The sequence below is a fragment of the Lynx rufus genome, unplaced genomic scaffold (genome assembly GCF_022079265.1).
Source record: "Lynx rufus isolate CCGP_SWC_20201006 ecotype Redwood Valley unplaced genomic scaffold, mLynRuf1.p SCAF_12, whole genome shotgun sequence".
Taxonomy (NCBI): Eukaryota; Metazoa; Chordata; class Mammalia; order Carnivora; family Felidae; genus Lynx; species Lynx rufus.
In genome coordinates, this window is record NW_025814826.1 from 13,994,354 (window position 1) to 14,009,406 (window position 15,053).

At 47.5% G+C, this 15,053-nt stretch overlaps 1 protein-coding gene across 3 annotated transcripts in view; it reads left to right on the forward strand.

Annotated features, from left to right (window-relative positions):
• CHD7 (chromodomain helicase DNA binding protein 7) overlaps positions 1 to 3,192 on the forward strand; it is a 192,272-nt gene extending 189,080 nt beyond the window's left edge. For all 3 annotated transcript variants that reach the window (XM_047073976.1, XM_047073974.1, XM_047073975.1), the window contains one exon: positions 1,183 to 3,192. In XM_047073976.1, coding sequence (XP_046929932.1) covers positions 1,183 to 2,118 — 936 coding nt within the window. In that variant the 3' untranslated portion in view covers positions 2,119 to 3,192. The remainder of the gene's footprint in view (positions 1 to 1,182) is intronic.
• Positions 3,193 to 15,053: the final 11,861 nt, after the last annotated feature.

Below are 15,053 nucleotides of genomic sequence, written 5' to 3' on the forward strand. Positions count from 1 at the left end.
CAATTATAACTTATTCTTCACTTAAAAGACATAATAAATCATCGTTTTTCCTATTGGTGTATCATTAATCCAAAGTGGAAGAACTTGACAGCTCTGATTTACAAGGACAGTAGAGGAACACGCATTCACGGTCTTGGAGGTAGACTCACTACGGGCCGAATGCCCCAGGTAAACCTGGTTATTAACAGCTCACCTGTAGGATGGAATTCGCAGTGGTCGAGGTCACTAAGGTTAACTGGGAATTTTGATTTTAAAAGAAAGAATACAACTTCGCCTAAATTTTTTTTCTACTTCAGTTTCTTCCAAAAATATTAATTTGTTAATGTCTGGATTTCTTTTTGTTTACTTGTTTCAAGTATACACTACAATTTCTTATTTTTCTTTCGACCTACAGTTCCAGCAGTCTTAGCACATGTATAGTTTCTTGAAGAACCACCACCATAATCAGAATACAGACAGTGCCCTCATCTCCCCCCACCCCAAGTTCTCTTGTAGTCTCCCCTCTCCCTCCCCCTAGTCCACGGCCGCTGCTGGTCTGCGCTCCATCCAGGGTTTTGTCTTTTTGAGGATGCCCTGTAAGCAGAGGCATAAATTATATAACGATTTTAAGAGGACTTTATATTGAGATCTATCCACGTGGTTGCACGTGTCAGAGGTTTGTTCCTTTTTACTGCTGAGCACTCCTCCGGTACAGGTACGTGCCCCTGTGTGAGGTTGTCCATCACCCATGGAGGGACATCTGGGTTGTTTCCAGACTTGGGCAAATATGAGTGCAGCTGCTATAAAACTTTGTGTACAGGTTTTGGGGTGAACACAATTTTTGTCTCTCCAGGGTAGACGCTAAAACGTAATTGTAGTTAAATGTTCCAGACTTTTCAACTTCATTTTGATGTGTTGTTTCTCGAGATAGTTACGGACGCTGACAGCTTGACCTTCACCTCACCGGTAGAGTAGCCTTTAACCATTTTTCTGCAGCTCACCATAGTTCGTGAGTTAACATAGTGCCAACAGATAGACTTTCTTCTTTCGTAAGTTTCACCATCGAGCTTTTAGGAGGGAAATGACTGCTTGTGTATCTCCACTCAGTGTCGATTTTCAGCGCATCACAAAGGCCCACCCTGAAATTTAAGTTTTCGCCAGCGACGTTTATAGCCACTGTTTGCCTGTCCCCGTTTGCTTCAGGGTTTTGTTCCCGAGTCGATGTTTGACCGCCTTCTCACCGGCCCCGTGGTGCGGGGGGAAGGAGCGAGCAGGAGAGGACGAAGGCCCAAGAGCGAGATCGCCAGGGCGGCCGCGGCGGCCGCGGCGGCCTCCACTTCCGGAATCAACCCCCTGTTGGTGAACAGCCTGTTTGCCGGGATGGACCTCACGAGCCTTCAGAACCTCCAGAACCTCCAGTCTCTCCAGCTCGCGGGGCTCATGGGCTTCCCTCCAGGACTGGCGACGGCGGCCGCCGCCGCCGGAGGCGACGCCAAGAACCCTGCGGCCGTGCTGCCCCTGATGCTGCCGGGCATGGCGGGCCTGCCCAACGTGTTCGGACTGGGCGGGCTGCTGAACAACCCGCTCTCCGCTGCTGCTGGCAACGCCGCCGCCGCGGCCGCCGCCGCCGCCGCTCCCGGGCAGGGAGAGCCGGAAGACGGCGCCCCGAAAGCGGAAGAGAAAGGCAACGAGAACGAAGACGAGAACAAAGACTCCGAGAAAAGCACAGATGCTGTTTCGGCTACTGACTCTGCGAATGGATCTGTTGGTGCTGCTACTGCCCCGGCCGGATTGCCCTCCAACCCGCTCGCCTTCAACCCTTTCCTCCTGTCCACCGTGGCGCCAGGCCTCTTCTACCCGTCCATGTTTCTACCTCCGGGACTGGGGGGATTGACACTGCCTGGGTTCCCCGCGTTAGCAGGACTCCAGAACGCCGTGGGCTCCAGCGAAGAGAAGGCCCCCGACAAGGCCGAGGGGGGCGCCTTCCAGGAAGAGGAGAACCTGGACGGCAGCGACGCCGAGGAGAACCCGGAAAAGACCGCGGGGTCCTCCGTCTTCGAAGACGAAGGAGCACAGGGTGAAGAGCTGGACTCGCTCGATGGGGGGGATGAACTAGAAAACAACGAAAATGATGAATAACCAGTACCAGTTCCAGTTCAAGTGTTTAAAACTTTTGACAAGTGGTAGTCCTACTGTTTACACTCACAGTTAATGTTCATACCTAGTTTTATAAGCTGTTCTGTAACATAGTGTAGCAAAAAAGAAAAAGAAAAAAAAAAAGTCCAAGTCATGTTATACAGGTGTGTCAAAAGGTATCTTGGTCATTAAGTATTGTGCAGTGCATTATTTATTATCCCTAGGAGAGATGAAATTTGAGAGGTGATCATGTCTTTTTAAGGAAACTTACATAATGCTCTGCTTCTTCTTTTTTTTTTTTTTTTTTTCCTTTTGGTACCATTGGTATTATAATAAAGAGCAATTTGTAACTGAGTGGCACTAATGGAAGGAAGTGCTGCTCAAAGGAAGTATGAAGTTATATATTTAATTTTTTAATTTTAATTTTTTTGCTGTGAAGGTCAAGATGAAATTTACCATACATATCATACTTGCTCATTTGTTTCCCTTTTGACTGTATGGGGGTTCCCACACTTGCGCATCCACACACATCCATACACTCTGACAATCTCCACGTTAGTGTGAACGTCTCTGTCCCGAGGCGCAGCAATAATAAGGCAGCTGTTGAATGTGAAGGGTCCCTTTGGAAATTAACCTACTGGGAGGGTTCTTGCCAGACAGAACTACAGTTCCATTGTCTCGTGGTCTTGTAATGCACTGGTATAAACAAAATAAATAGATAAATAAAGAGTGAGAGAAGAGAGAATCAGGTACCTTTTTTAAATTAAAGGACTTTGTTACTTTAGCCACAAAGCTAAAACAGCATTACCTCAGCTCTAAACTAGCCTTGAAGTTTACAGACATGACTTTGTAAATGTATTGTTTTTCTTTGTTGTGATGTCCTTTTATTTTTTTCTTTGAAAACTGCTATCATGTAAGATAAAATGTAAATTGCTGCCAACTGTAGTAATGATGCTTTTAATAAAAGTGACCCATGATATGCAGAGATGTAATTAGAGAATGTAGTATGTAGGGGAACTGGTGTTCACTCTATTTTTTGTATTCGCAATAGATGCAAATACAGCATTCTGGCCTTTGTACGGTTTCTTGCTATATCCTCTTATCCTAGATGAGCTGTTAGTAATATGCTAAACTGATTGTCTTCAGACCAGACAGGACGAAAAACCTTAAATTACCTTCGCGTAATTCCACTCCAGATATCTCCGCAGAACCACAGACAAAAACCTCCTATTACTCCCTCAAAAGGGCATCTGAGACTGAGAATACTTTAAAATGTGTGCAGCGTCTGATAATGTGGTACACTAAAGAACAAAAGGGCAAAAGAAAAATGAGGCTTTAATAGGCAGAATATCTAGGTCATTTATCCTTGGTTAATGGGTAGGAAAACACAATGCCGGAGTGTCAGCAAGGGACACAAAGGCGCTCTGGTGTCCTGCGGGCCGGTGCTTGATGCCAGAAACGGTGTGGAAAACCCATGTGGGATTAAAAGAGGCCCGCTTAAGCCACCGCGTGCGCACGCGTGCAGTCTCGGGAGCTGCCGATCTGTGCCCTCCTTCGTGACCTTTGCTATTTGAGGTTAAATGTAATTTGAGAGCTACTGTTTTCACCTTTCATGTCACCTGACCGAACACAAAGCTCCATTTCCATGCAGCTAGAGAGGAGAGGGAAGGACGTGGATGAGCTGGTCTGCGTTGCCTCCCTCCGCGCCCTCCGCGCCCTCGCGGTCCGTGCCCGACCGGATGTGCTACGAGACGGTTTGTCTAGATTCCTTACAGACACCAAGGTTTGGTTGATTTACATCCCGAGAAGAAAATCTGCCCGTACGATTCTGGAAAAGGAACAGCCTGAAGCCTCCATGTTGGAGACCCTATGGTAGCTTTTCTCCACCATCATTACTATTCTCTCTCGAAAGTCAAAACATGGGTAGTTTGCACTGGAGGAAAAAGTGCCTTGAAGAGAGTATCTTCTGAAATGAAATTCTTTGAACGTGGGGAGGGGGGGCCGGGGGAGGGAGACTAGATCTGCACAAAGTGTAGGGAGTTTAAATATTTAAAGCGAAGATTTTTTTTTTTAAGCCTTAAAAGAAGACCTGAGGTAGGGAGGATCTATTTAATAAAATGAGTCCTAAAAGGGTCTTTTTCTAAAATACTGATAGTATTGGGAGTTTTCCTATGACCTTGTGTAACTGAAACGTGCGATGCGACTCTGTCAGAGAAGAAAATGCCAAGAGCAAAGGCGTCAGTTGCTTGTGGCCAGAAGGAGCCCTGACTTGAGAGACGGGCCACCAGCTGGCTCTGCATTATCTGGGATTTATTTGTTAACACGGCTTTAAAGTCATTCAGACTTCCATGTTGGAAAATGCATTTTTTTTATTTCTTCTAACGAAATGAATTCTTGATGATAGATCTTGAATTGACCTAAGTAAGAAACATTTGGAATTCCGCCTGATGCTTCGTTAACTAGCGTTCGTTGTGCGCTCAGTGTCCGTTACGTACTGAGTGCCGAGTGCTTTCCGTGGCATTGCCGCTTAATCTTACTTCTCCGTGAGGGAAGTGCTTTTCTTCCACGGGGAAACTGAGACTTACAGAGGTTTTGGAATTGGCCAGCAGTGGGTTGGAACCCAGGCGGTCTGACATCAGAGCCTACCTAAGGTCTTCTGCGATACTGCATTCTTCGGTCTCTGAAAGAAAATCATTGTCTGATGATGATTTGAAGTGTTTGGGGCTTCTGTATTTTTACATTTCCCGCCCCCTCACCTTTCCACAAGGGATCTTAAATTTCAGACTGGGAATTAAGAGAAAGCCTGTGTCAAGTAGAACAGCATGAGCTCGGACGAGGGAAACTTGAGTCCTGGTGACTTCGTTTAAATTTGGGTCTATCTTGCCCCATGAATATTCCCATTTGATACAGAAATCAGGTCTTTGAAAGAGACAAACGTACTCAAGCCTCAGAGTTAGTACATTGCAAACCTGATATTTGAACCCAGATTGATCCAGCTCCAAAGCCCAGGCACTTAACTGCTGAGCTAGCATAATTAACGTTCATCACCAGCCGTTTGTAGGGTGCTATGTGCTAGATGCAGTTTCAAGGGCGAGACTATCGCAATGAAAACACAACAAAACAGACTAGTCCCCTGCTGTCACGAAACTTACATTCGAGTAGGCAGAGAGACAGGTGATAAGCAGATTACAGATAAAACTTTTATAGATCAAGGCAGACTATTAAATAATGTAAGGGGGTGGTCAGGGAGGGGCGCTGTGGAGAGGGCAGCTCTGTTTACCGGCTGAGTGATGAGAAGCAGAAGCCAGATGAAGATGTGGTTGGAGAATGTTCCAGGCGAAGGGGAGAGCCGAGTGCAAAGACCCTGAGTTTGAGTGGGCTTGGAAGAAGGGTCTTCTCGGGCAGCCTGTCCACCTAGGAGAAAAGGGAGGAGGCAGGGACCAGGACAGCCCTGTCGGAGGGTTTGGATTTCCTTCTAGGTGCTGTAGAAAGCGCTTGGAAGGTTTTGTGCAGGAAAGCGGTATGATCAAATTCGTATTTTTGAAAGAATCACCATGGCTGCCATGTGAAAAAAATGGCTTGTAAAGAGGAGCTGGGAATTCTAGCCAGGAGATGGCTGTAGGTGGGAGTGGATGCTAATGGAGGTGGAAAGCCGTTTGGGATGTATTTCAGAGACATAGAGCCTCCAATTTAAATTATGGGAATAATCTGAATTAATTTGGGGATTACTTCTTCTGAAGTATATCCAAAGGTGAAACCAACGTTTGCGATGCCTTTTTTTTTTTTTTTCAAGGAATTCCAGGATTAACGTGACAAGAAAAGATACTAGGAACAGAAAATTTTCCTTCCGTGTTCTGTTACAAAATTCTCTCTCCAGTGAAAATTGTTAATTATCTTTGCGAAGAGTTCTTAGACGTTATTTCTAACAGGTAGGGGCGGTTAAGAAGGTCCGCGCGTTGTTGAAGTGATGCGTGCACGCGGTGAAGCTCACTGTGACTCCAGAGCCATCAATAAATTTAAATTAGGAAGCAAAACAATGTAAATGACTTCTACTAACAAGCACTTAAAAGTTAGAATATATCTTATTCATTCAACTGGGCTCTCTAATGAGCAATTTTATGTATTTTCTTAGCACAGATAAGATTTACCACAGGTTTATAGACATTTTATAGGAAAGTAAACTACATTTGGCAAAATAGATGAATACATTGCCTTCTGGAATATTTAACATTAAGACTCCTTCGGTGAAAAGCATTTCATCATTGAGTTTTTTTGTTGGGAGAGCCACCCAATTCGGAGATTTTTGTGGCGGGGGTTAGGATGATTTACAAAGCATTTTGGACTGTTTACGTCATTTGTGTGTTTTAAGGTTTCTCCTTAACCTTCTTCTCTGCACCCGTCCTTATTCTCGAGTCTCTAAACCAAAACTAAAACAACTCCTTGTGTACACGTGTTGGCATTGTAGCTCTAATCTTCTAATGGGTCTGTTGATCTGCAGATCTTACTTTGAATCTGCGAATGTAGAGTTGAATTTTAATTTCCATCTCCTTATTGAATGAATGTCTACCATGTAATTTAAATGAAGTTGAAGACTAGGGTGATGACAATTAAAACTTCAAATACAGTATTCTTTCATCGGACATCTTTATCTTCAGAAGCATTTACTTGTATAATTTGTTCAGCTCCTAAGCCGGTTGAAAGTTTTATCAATTGAACAAACATGGCAGAACCCACCTCCAGACGCTTACAGACAGTTATTTAAGTCCATTGGTGTCTCCCCAGTCGCAGCCCAGACCACCTGGTCATTGTCAGCCACAGTTCGAGAGACTTCAACTCGGATGTTGGCTGGGCGACTGAAACCTAAGCGGGCTGTAAATTTAATAGTCGGGAGAATACACGTCACATCTTAGAACAGAAAATTCATCCTGTTGGACGTGTTGGACCGTGTTTCCTTAGGAGTCGGGAAGCTCTTGACATGTTAGAATTCAGCATTTTTGTTCGCTGAAAGGCACCTGTGAGCTAATCCACACCACACCCCAGTGAGGTAGGTCAATATTCTTGCCACCACCCCTATTTAGCTGGTGAGGTGGGGTCACTGCCCAAGGCCGAGTAGACAAGTGTGGAGGGAGCTAGAATCTAGGCTTCTCCTGTGTAAGCTCTATCTAGTGGTGGACTGTCAGTCTTCAGTAAAAACCTGCCGTTCGTGTTAACTTAGGCCTGCCATCTTAAAAACCCCAACCCTAAAATAAAGTAAGCTACACGCTCTTTCTAACCACTGATGTCATGATCTGAAGAAGAACCAACCAGAAGTTTCCAGAATCTCATGCTGCCAGACAACAGTACTGGTAAAGGATGACTGAAAGATGTTTAAGTTTAAAAAACAACAAAACAGTTTAAGCAATTACGAGCATGCGTTACAACCGTGCTGATTTTACGATAGAACCTGTGCCACTGAGTGATAGTATTTTCGCACAGTGGTTGGAGCTTATTCTCTAGGATCTCTGGCTAGCGAACCTTGTATCTGGCCCTAAAAGGCAGGCCCGGCTAAGCCTGGAACTTTAGGTCCCCACAAGGATAGGGGATGGGCCCCGCAGGACGGGAGTGCTTCTTCAGCCTCCCCCCAACCCCCCAGGCCTCCCCGGGCTGTGGGAGCACTCAAAGCGGATTTGCATATCTGTAGCTGCCGAGCTAATGTTCTCTCCCTAGCTGGGGGCCCAGTGAGGCAACTCCAGGACCCTTTCCATCTTATTGTAAGAGTTCCTGGAAAATGAGAGGCGGCCATTGTGTCTGACTGCGGAGGCATTGTTCTCCCCTGGACGGAGCTGGCCTCTCAGCCCCTCGGTGTCGGCTTCTTCGGCCATGGCCAGCTTCTGGGGAGCAGCCGGGCTGACTCGAAATAGCCTGCAGGGTTATGCAAAACCGTCCCCCCAAATCTCCCTTTCTCCTTTACTCTCCAAAACGTAAAGTTGCACACCAACCCCCCATTTTGCTCAGAACCCGCGTGTTCTGAGAGAGAAAACAGAGTAACTACAGCAATGGCAACGCGATGACAATGGGCTGGGCTCTGCCCCTCGGCCCCCAGCCGGCTCTGGAGAGAAGAATTCCATGGGCCATCAGAACGCACGGCAGTGGGAGGGAGAATGCATAGGATTAAAGCCGAAAAAGTCCCAAAAATCTTGGTGAGGTACAAGCATCAGTCGTTTGTTTCCACCAAACACCCTCTTCTTGGGGATAGTCGCTGTTGATGATGTCAGGGAAACAAAAGCCTTTTGTATTTCTGCGAGTTTTTAGTGTGGTTTGGGAACAGGCCGAACAGAGCAACTGACCTGTCAATGGTGGGAAGGAACTAGGAGGCCAAGGTGCAAAGGACCTGCAAGTAGGAAAGCAACTTTGAGAATCACTTGCTTATGTGTGTGGAGCTCAAGACGCATCTCCAGCGGAGTTTCAAACGTTGCAGGTCTCCAACAGTCCTACGCTTTTGTCATCAGAAAAGCCTAGTCGGGGTAGCTTCCCAAGCGATGCTACGGGTACCGCGTGGAGGACAGGGAGGACAGGGTGGATGGCGATGCCACGCGCGTGCGCAGTCGGTGCGTGTGGATGCGGCCCCTTTAGCCCCGTGGGTGGTACGGAGCGTGGTGCCCCTCCCTGCCCTCAAGGGGACGCTGACATAGCCACCGTAACCCGAGGGTCGGGCCGACTCGGGTTTTAATAGCTGTACAAATTATCCTAGCCAGTTGCTTGTCGGCTGTGGCTAAATGTACGGAATAATCACGAAGATCCCGAGCCCGTGGATCCTGGGACAGGGCAGGGGGACGTGATTGGTGGTCCTCGGCTCCAGGTAATTGTAGCTCCCCGCACCTGACAACCTCACCCAGAGCACGAGCGGCTGAAACTAATCTTGTTGTACTTGAAGGCGAGCCATCTAGGCTTCTGAGTTATTGCCAGAAAAAAAAAAAAAAAAATCCCCACAAAATTCAGAAACTTAGCTGAAACGACTTGCACATCAGCCTCTCCCGCGTGAACACGGTCCTGACGCCACCTCTCCCGAAGGTGCCACCGGGAGCGATTGAAAAATGGCTTCGGCGGCGGTCGAGAATAGCATCCTTGCCGCCAGCGTCCACAGGCTGATTTCCTTCAAGGCTTAGACGCTCTTGCTTGATGGATTCAAGGCGGCCATGTTGTGCCTCCTCCATGAAGCCTCCTCTCTCTCAAGGACAAATGTCAGGGAGTCTTTTTGTGTATTAAGGACACTTTTTTTTAAAGCTGGCTAGAGAAAGGGAATAATAGGCATCATTCTTGTCCTTAAGCAGCAATCAATTGGCAAATATTTCATGTGCAGCTGGAGGGTGTGCTGGGGGGTGGGGGTGAGGGACAAAGAAGGCAGTCAGGGTCCTTGCTCTCAAGGGCCTTCGCATGTCGCTGACGTAGTTTATACAAATAACACATAGCTGGCTGCAACTTACGGATTTCAGAGCATGCGTGCGTTATCTCAGTGGATGCAACTTTGAAATCGCAGGTCAGTTGTGACTCGAGAGATTCAAGATATTAAATCTCAGGGACCCAACGCTTGCAGGTGGCTCAGTTGGGTCTTACAGGCATGTCTTCGGACCCCAAACTCAGAGACCTTTCTACCACACTCTTGACACCATCCACCCTACACAGTCTGGCAGCCCAGCCCCGCGAGAGCTCGGACTCCTCTCTGAGCCTCACCTTCGTTTGTAAATTTGGAATAATAAAAAACAGCACCAATCGTGATCATGCCTTCCCTGTAGTGTCGCGTGAGGATTACAAATAGTGAATATGCGGGGACGCCTGGGTGGCCCCATTGGTTGTGCGCCCGACTTCGGCTCGGGTCACGATCCCGCCATCGCAAAAGCCGTGTCAGCACAGAGCCGGCTTCAGATCCTCTCTCCCCCTCTCACGCTGCCTCTCCCCCACTCATATTCTCTCTCTCTCTCTCTCTCTCTCTCTCTCTGTCTCTCACAAAAATTAAAAACAAAAACCAAAAATACAAATAGCGAAGATGCAAAATCTTTAGCGTCTGGCTGTGGATGGACAGTACACGTTGACCTTAAAACCATCGTCTAATGAGTTCCAAAAGAAGATGGCTTCAGAGAACGGAGTCTAGAAGCACTGACAGAGTGGCTGGAGTGATCTGGTCCGTAAGGAACATCTGCAGAGATGAGGCCGATGTCGGGCCGAGCGCAGGGCCGAGCCGGGAGTGGGGAGTCAGGCTGGGTATGAGCCTTCACGGGGCTCTGGCGCTCCAGCTGGAGACAAATGCAACTCACACTGGCACGTCGCACGTATTCATATTGGAATATGAGTAATTTTCCCCAAAGCTTCGCAAGAGACAGCATGGTCTCACTCCCTCTAGTATACTCGAAGCATTTCTGTTGCGTTTTACTTCAGTAAAAAATAAGTGATCAGGCCTGTCCTCATTGATTTTATGATTCAGTAACAGGTGGGGGCCTGCTTCTTGAAAGATCATGTTTTAAACGAGGATTCTTTTTTTTTTTTAATGTTTATTTATTTTTGAGAGAGAGAGACAGACGGAGTCGAGTGGGGGAGGGGGAGAGAGTGCGGGAGACCCAGAACCCGAAGCAGGCTCCAGGCTCTGAGCTGTCAGCACAGAGCCGGACGCGGGGCTCGAACTCACGAACCGTGAGACGCCCTGAGCCGAAGTCAGATGCTTAACCGCCTGAGCCACCCAGGCGCCCCCGCCCCCTTTTTGAAACCAACGATGAGTCTTATATTTGTCATTTTTATCAAAGAAACATGAACACAGTTGCAAAAGCAAATGCTCCAGAGAGACCTATAACGAGGTCTCACCTGCTGTGTGTGTAGCACTATTACTGAGAACATCAAGGCATGCAGAGGTTAGAAACTTTTCAACTGGAATTCTTAACTTGGCTCCCCGGATGGGCTTTGTGGCAGGGAGGTGAAGATGGCCCCACATCTCCAGAAGTTGATGCACGATTGTGTGTGTGTTTTTCTGGAGAGAGCGTCCCTGAGTTTCCTGTGGCCCTCAAAGCATCTGTGACTCCCTCTTTGAGAGGGTAGTGAGAAAGAGGCAGAAAATTCGACTTGCGTCGATTGGGGCTCTCTTTCCGTGCCACTTAGAAATGGAGAAGTGATGAAAGGCCAGCCCGTGAAGAGGAAACCCCAGCTCGCAGTTAGGCTGAGTATCCCTCCCCCCCAACCCCCACACACACAGGCTGCCCGGGGGAGGCCCTCCTCTCCCCGTCGTGTAAGGGCCTGCAGTCATGGCCGCCTCGGGGAGGGTAACGGCGTGCCCGGTACAGGGCTGTTTGGAAGACTTCATGAGATAATGCGTGTAGTACTGAGCAGAGCTGGCACAAAGTAAACACGTCCACAATGTCAACTATTGTGCATATTGTCCCTGCGTGGTGATGGGCCCGCAGAGAAGGTTGTCCCCATTGTATCGGCCCAGTTCTTGTGTGACTCGTGTGTTTGTTTGAGTGGAATGAATTCTTTCCCTCATTCATTAGCGTGGAGGCTGATAGGAATTCAGGGCAATCTGGGGCGACTCTTGATCTTGGGGTCATGAGTTCAAGCCCCACTTGGGGCAGTGAGCTTACTTTAAAAAAAGAAAAGAGGGGCGCCTGGGTGGCGCAGTCGGTTAAGCGTCCGACCTCAGCCAGGTCACGATCTCGCGGTCCGTGAGTTCGAGCCCCGCATCAGGCTCTGGGCTGATGGCTCGGAGCCTGGAGCCTGTTTCCGATTCTGTGTCTCCCTCTCTCTCTGCCCCTCCCCTGTTCATGCTCTGCCTCTCTCTGTCCCAAAAATAAATAAAAAACGTTGAAAAAAAATTAAAAAAAAAAAAGAAAAGAAAAGAAAAGAAAAGAAAAGAAAAGAAAAGAAAAGAAAAGAAAAGAAATTCAGGGCAATGTAATATACCTTTAGGCCTTTCCCCTCTGCCCTCACACAAATCTGGAAGACAGAAACGAGTCCGTGTACTGCTGTCTGACTTCTGGGACCTGAATGGCGTCCCTGCCAAGCTAACCCAGGTTCCTGGGCCCCCGTTGGCCGCTGCACGCCCAGGACACCCACTCCTGTTCTCATCTGCCCTTTGGGACACAAATGAAACCAAACCCCAATCAAAAAGGCCCTGGAGAGTTGCTCTCAGCTTTCCATCCTTACGAGGAGGGAGCTCCCGCCAAAGGAAAAAGGCCTCTGCGTCTGTCGCTGGCCTTTTGAGGAGTCCACACTTCTTCCTGCCGCCATGCTGCTCAGTCCCAAACGCGGGGGCCCCACACAGTAGTGACACCCTTGCATGCGGTGACGGGTGGATGAAGCAGACTCCGCTGGACCCCGGGGTCGGTCCCTGGGCCCCGAGGAGTGGGTGAAATGCCGGCAAACAGGTCCTCTGCAGGAGCCGGCTCTTGTTTCCCGAAGCTGAGTTTAAACAGACACGGAGACCATGTCTCCGTGAGCTGATGTTAACAGCTCACCCCTGGTAAGGGACGAAGCTTTACACACCTATAGGCACTGAGCCTATTTGATTTTCACACCACTGCGTGGTATAGGCTGAATTGTGTCCCCTGCCTTCCTGGACTGAAGTCCTCCCGTTCAGTACTTCACAATGTGACTGTATTTTAAAATAGGGTCGTTAGAGAGGTAATTACGGTAACATGAGGCCATCTGGGTGGACCCTAATCTGCAATGACTGGTGACCTTACAAGAGGGGGAGATTAGGACACAGACGTGGACAGAGGGAAGACCTGTGAAGACACAGGGAGAAGACAGCCGTCTACGAGCCAAGGAGAGGCCTCAGAAGGAGCCCACCCTGAGCCCACCCTTCCTCTTGGACTTTTAGCCCCTGGAACTGTGGGAAAATAAATTCGTTCAAGCCATCCAATCTGTGGCACTTTGTTACAGCCGCGCTAGCAAACTACTACCCTGTGTTTTTTTATCAATTCGTACAGTAATAGTTTCCAAGTCTGGCCAAACACGTCAGAAAAGGAAACGGTAAGAAACCACCTCGCAGAAGGAAAACACGGTAGAATGTCGTAGAATGTCGTGGTTGAAATGTAGATTCGGGTTGGAGTAAGTCCGGCTGAATCCTGCTCGGCCAATTACAGGCTGTTTGCCCCGGGGCAAGCTGCACCCTCTCTCTGGGCCTGTTGTGCTAGATGAAAAGGGAGGATGATGGTGATGATGAAGATGATGGTGATGACGAGGATGACAACGGGGGTGATGACAGCGCCCGCTTCAAGAAGCCTGCAAGTGAGGACACTGGCTTACTTTAGCACACTGGGCATTTAGCACACTGTACCCTCACCCAGAAAGCACTCCCCAAGTGATTATTTTGTTCTCATCATAAACCTGAGACGTGGCTCCAAATCTGGAACCTCCCCCTTGCCAGATGTGTGACCTCGAAGAAGTCACCACCGTCCTGGTTTGCTCCATTTGCCCATCGAAGACCTCATTGACATTTGAGGACTTTTCCAGCTGTAGGATTTTATGATTCCAATAAATGTGGATACGAACCGTTCTCGAGAGAGTATCGGAACATCTTGGTAAGTTTGAGGAGCATAACGCTTTCTGGGGTTTCAAGGCTCTACGTGTTCATGGTTGACAGACCCAAGTAAATGGGGATGCCTTTAAGGAATGACCTTCCAAATGATTCCTTTAAAAAATAAAGAACACTGTACCCTTGGATTCGGTAGGCATTAATACCAAAAGGGGGGAAAAAAAGCAAACTTCTACTTTTAAGCAGGGCAAAGTGACTGCCGTAAATCTGTTTAGGTATCATCGTGTTTGACTTTAAGAAAATGGCTGAGCTATGGGCAAGGTAATTCAAGAAGATATAAATGGCTGCATTATAATAAGCAGACACCTATTTTAAGCATGATCTATGTTTTTGAGAAAATTCATTACAATGAGTCTTACAATACCAACCTCTTCAATGAATTTTTCATGTCTGCATACCAAGATATATATAAAACGATCGTAATCATATACCTTTGGGGCAATGCTGAGCGCCAGCTGTTTCGGGAATGATTTATAGGTTGCCACACTCAAGGTTAATAATCAGGAGAAACAGGTTACAGTATGCAATGTATTTATGTCAGGTTAGAAGTTCAGTTAGTAGAGATAGCATGTTATAAGGAAGCACACACTTTTAATTATTTTCTAAGCACCCCCCCACCCACATTTCTCTGCAATAAACTAAAAATAAATGATGTTTTACACAGGGGAACACTCCTCTGCCAAGCATATCTCCTGGTTACTGTTGGCTTTATTTAAAGGGGAACCACGGCTAGGAGTTATTAGCTGTACATATGAACACACAGCTTGAAGGTATTTAAACATCTGTGCAATGGGCCTACATAGAGGGGATGATGGAGTTTTACTAACATCGAGGTAATTATGCCCTTATTGAATGGCAGCATTTTGCTGCTAGCAGGATTTCTAGCAGACTCCTCAGAGCTGGGGCTTCTACGAGCCGCAAGTCAACCCCCAGAGTGCTAAGATGTCACTTGTCTCCCTTTGAAGGCAAAACTATTTGATCAGTTTCATAAAAGTCTCAGAAATGTTCCCTTTTTGAATTGAGATAGAAATTTCCCGTGTCCTAGGAAACTTTAAAAAAAAAAATCAATAAAATGGGACGCCTGCGTGGCTCAGTTGGTTAAGCGTCTGACTCTTGGTTTCGGCTCAGGTCACCATCTCGTGGTTTCGTGAGTTCGAGCCCCGTGTCGGGCCCTGCACGGACAGCACAGAGCCTGCTTGGGATTCTCCCTCTCCCTCTCTCTCTCTGCCCCTCCTCTACTTGGCTATCGCTGTCTCTCTCAAAATAAACAAGCTTTAAAAAAATACAAAATAATCAATAAAGAGAAAATAACTATTTTTTACGCACAATGTCGAATTCATCGTGTACCTCCCTCATCCTCATGGGTCTGTAGAAGTCTCCC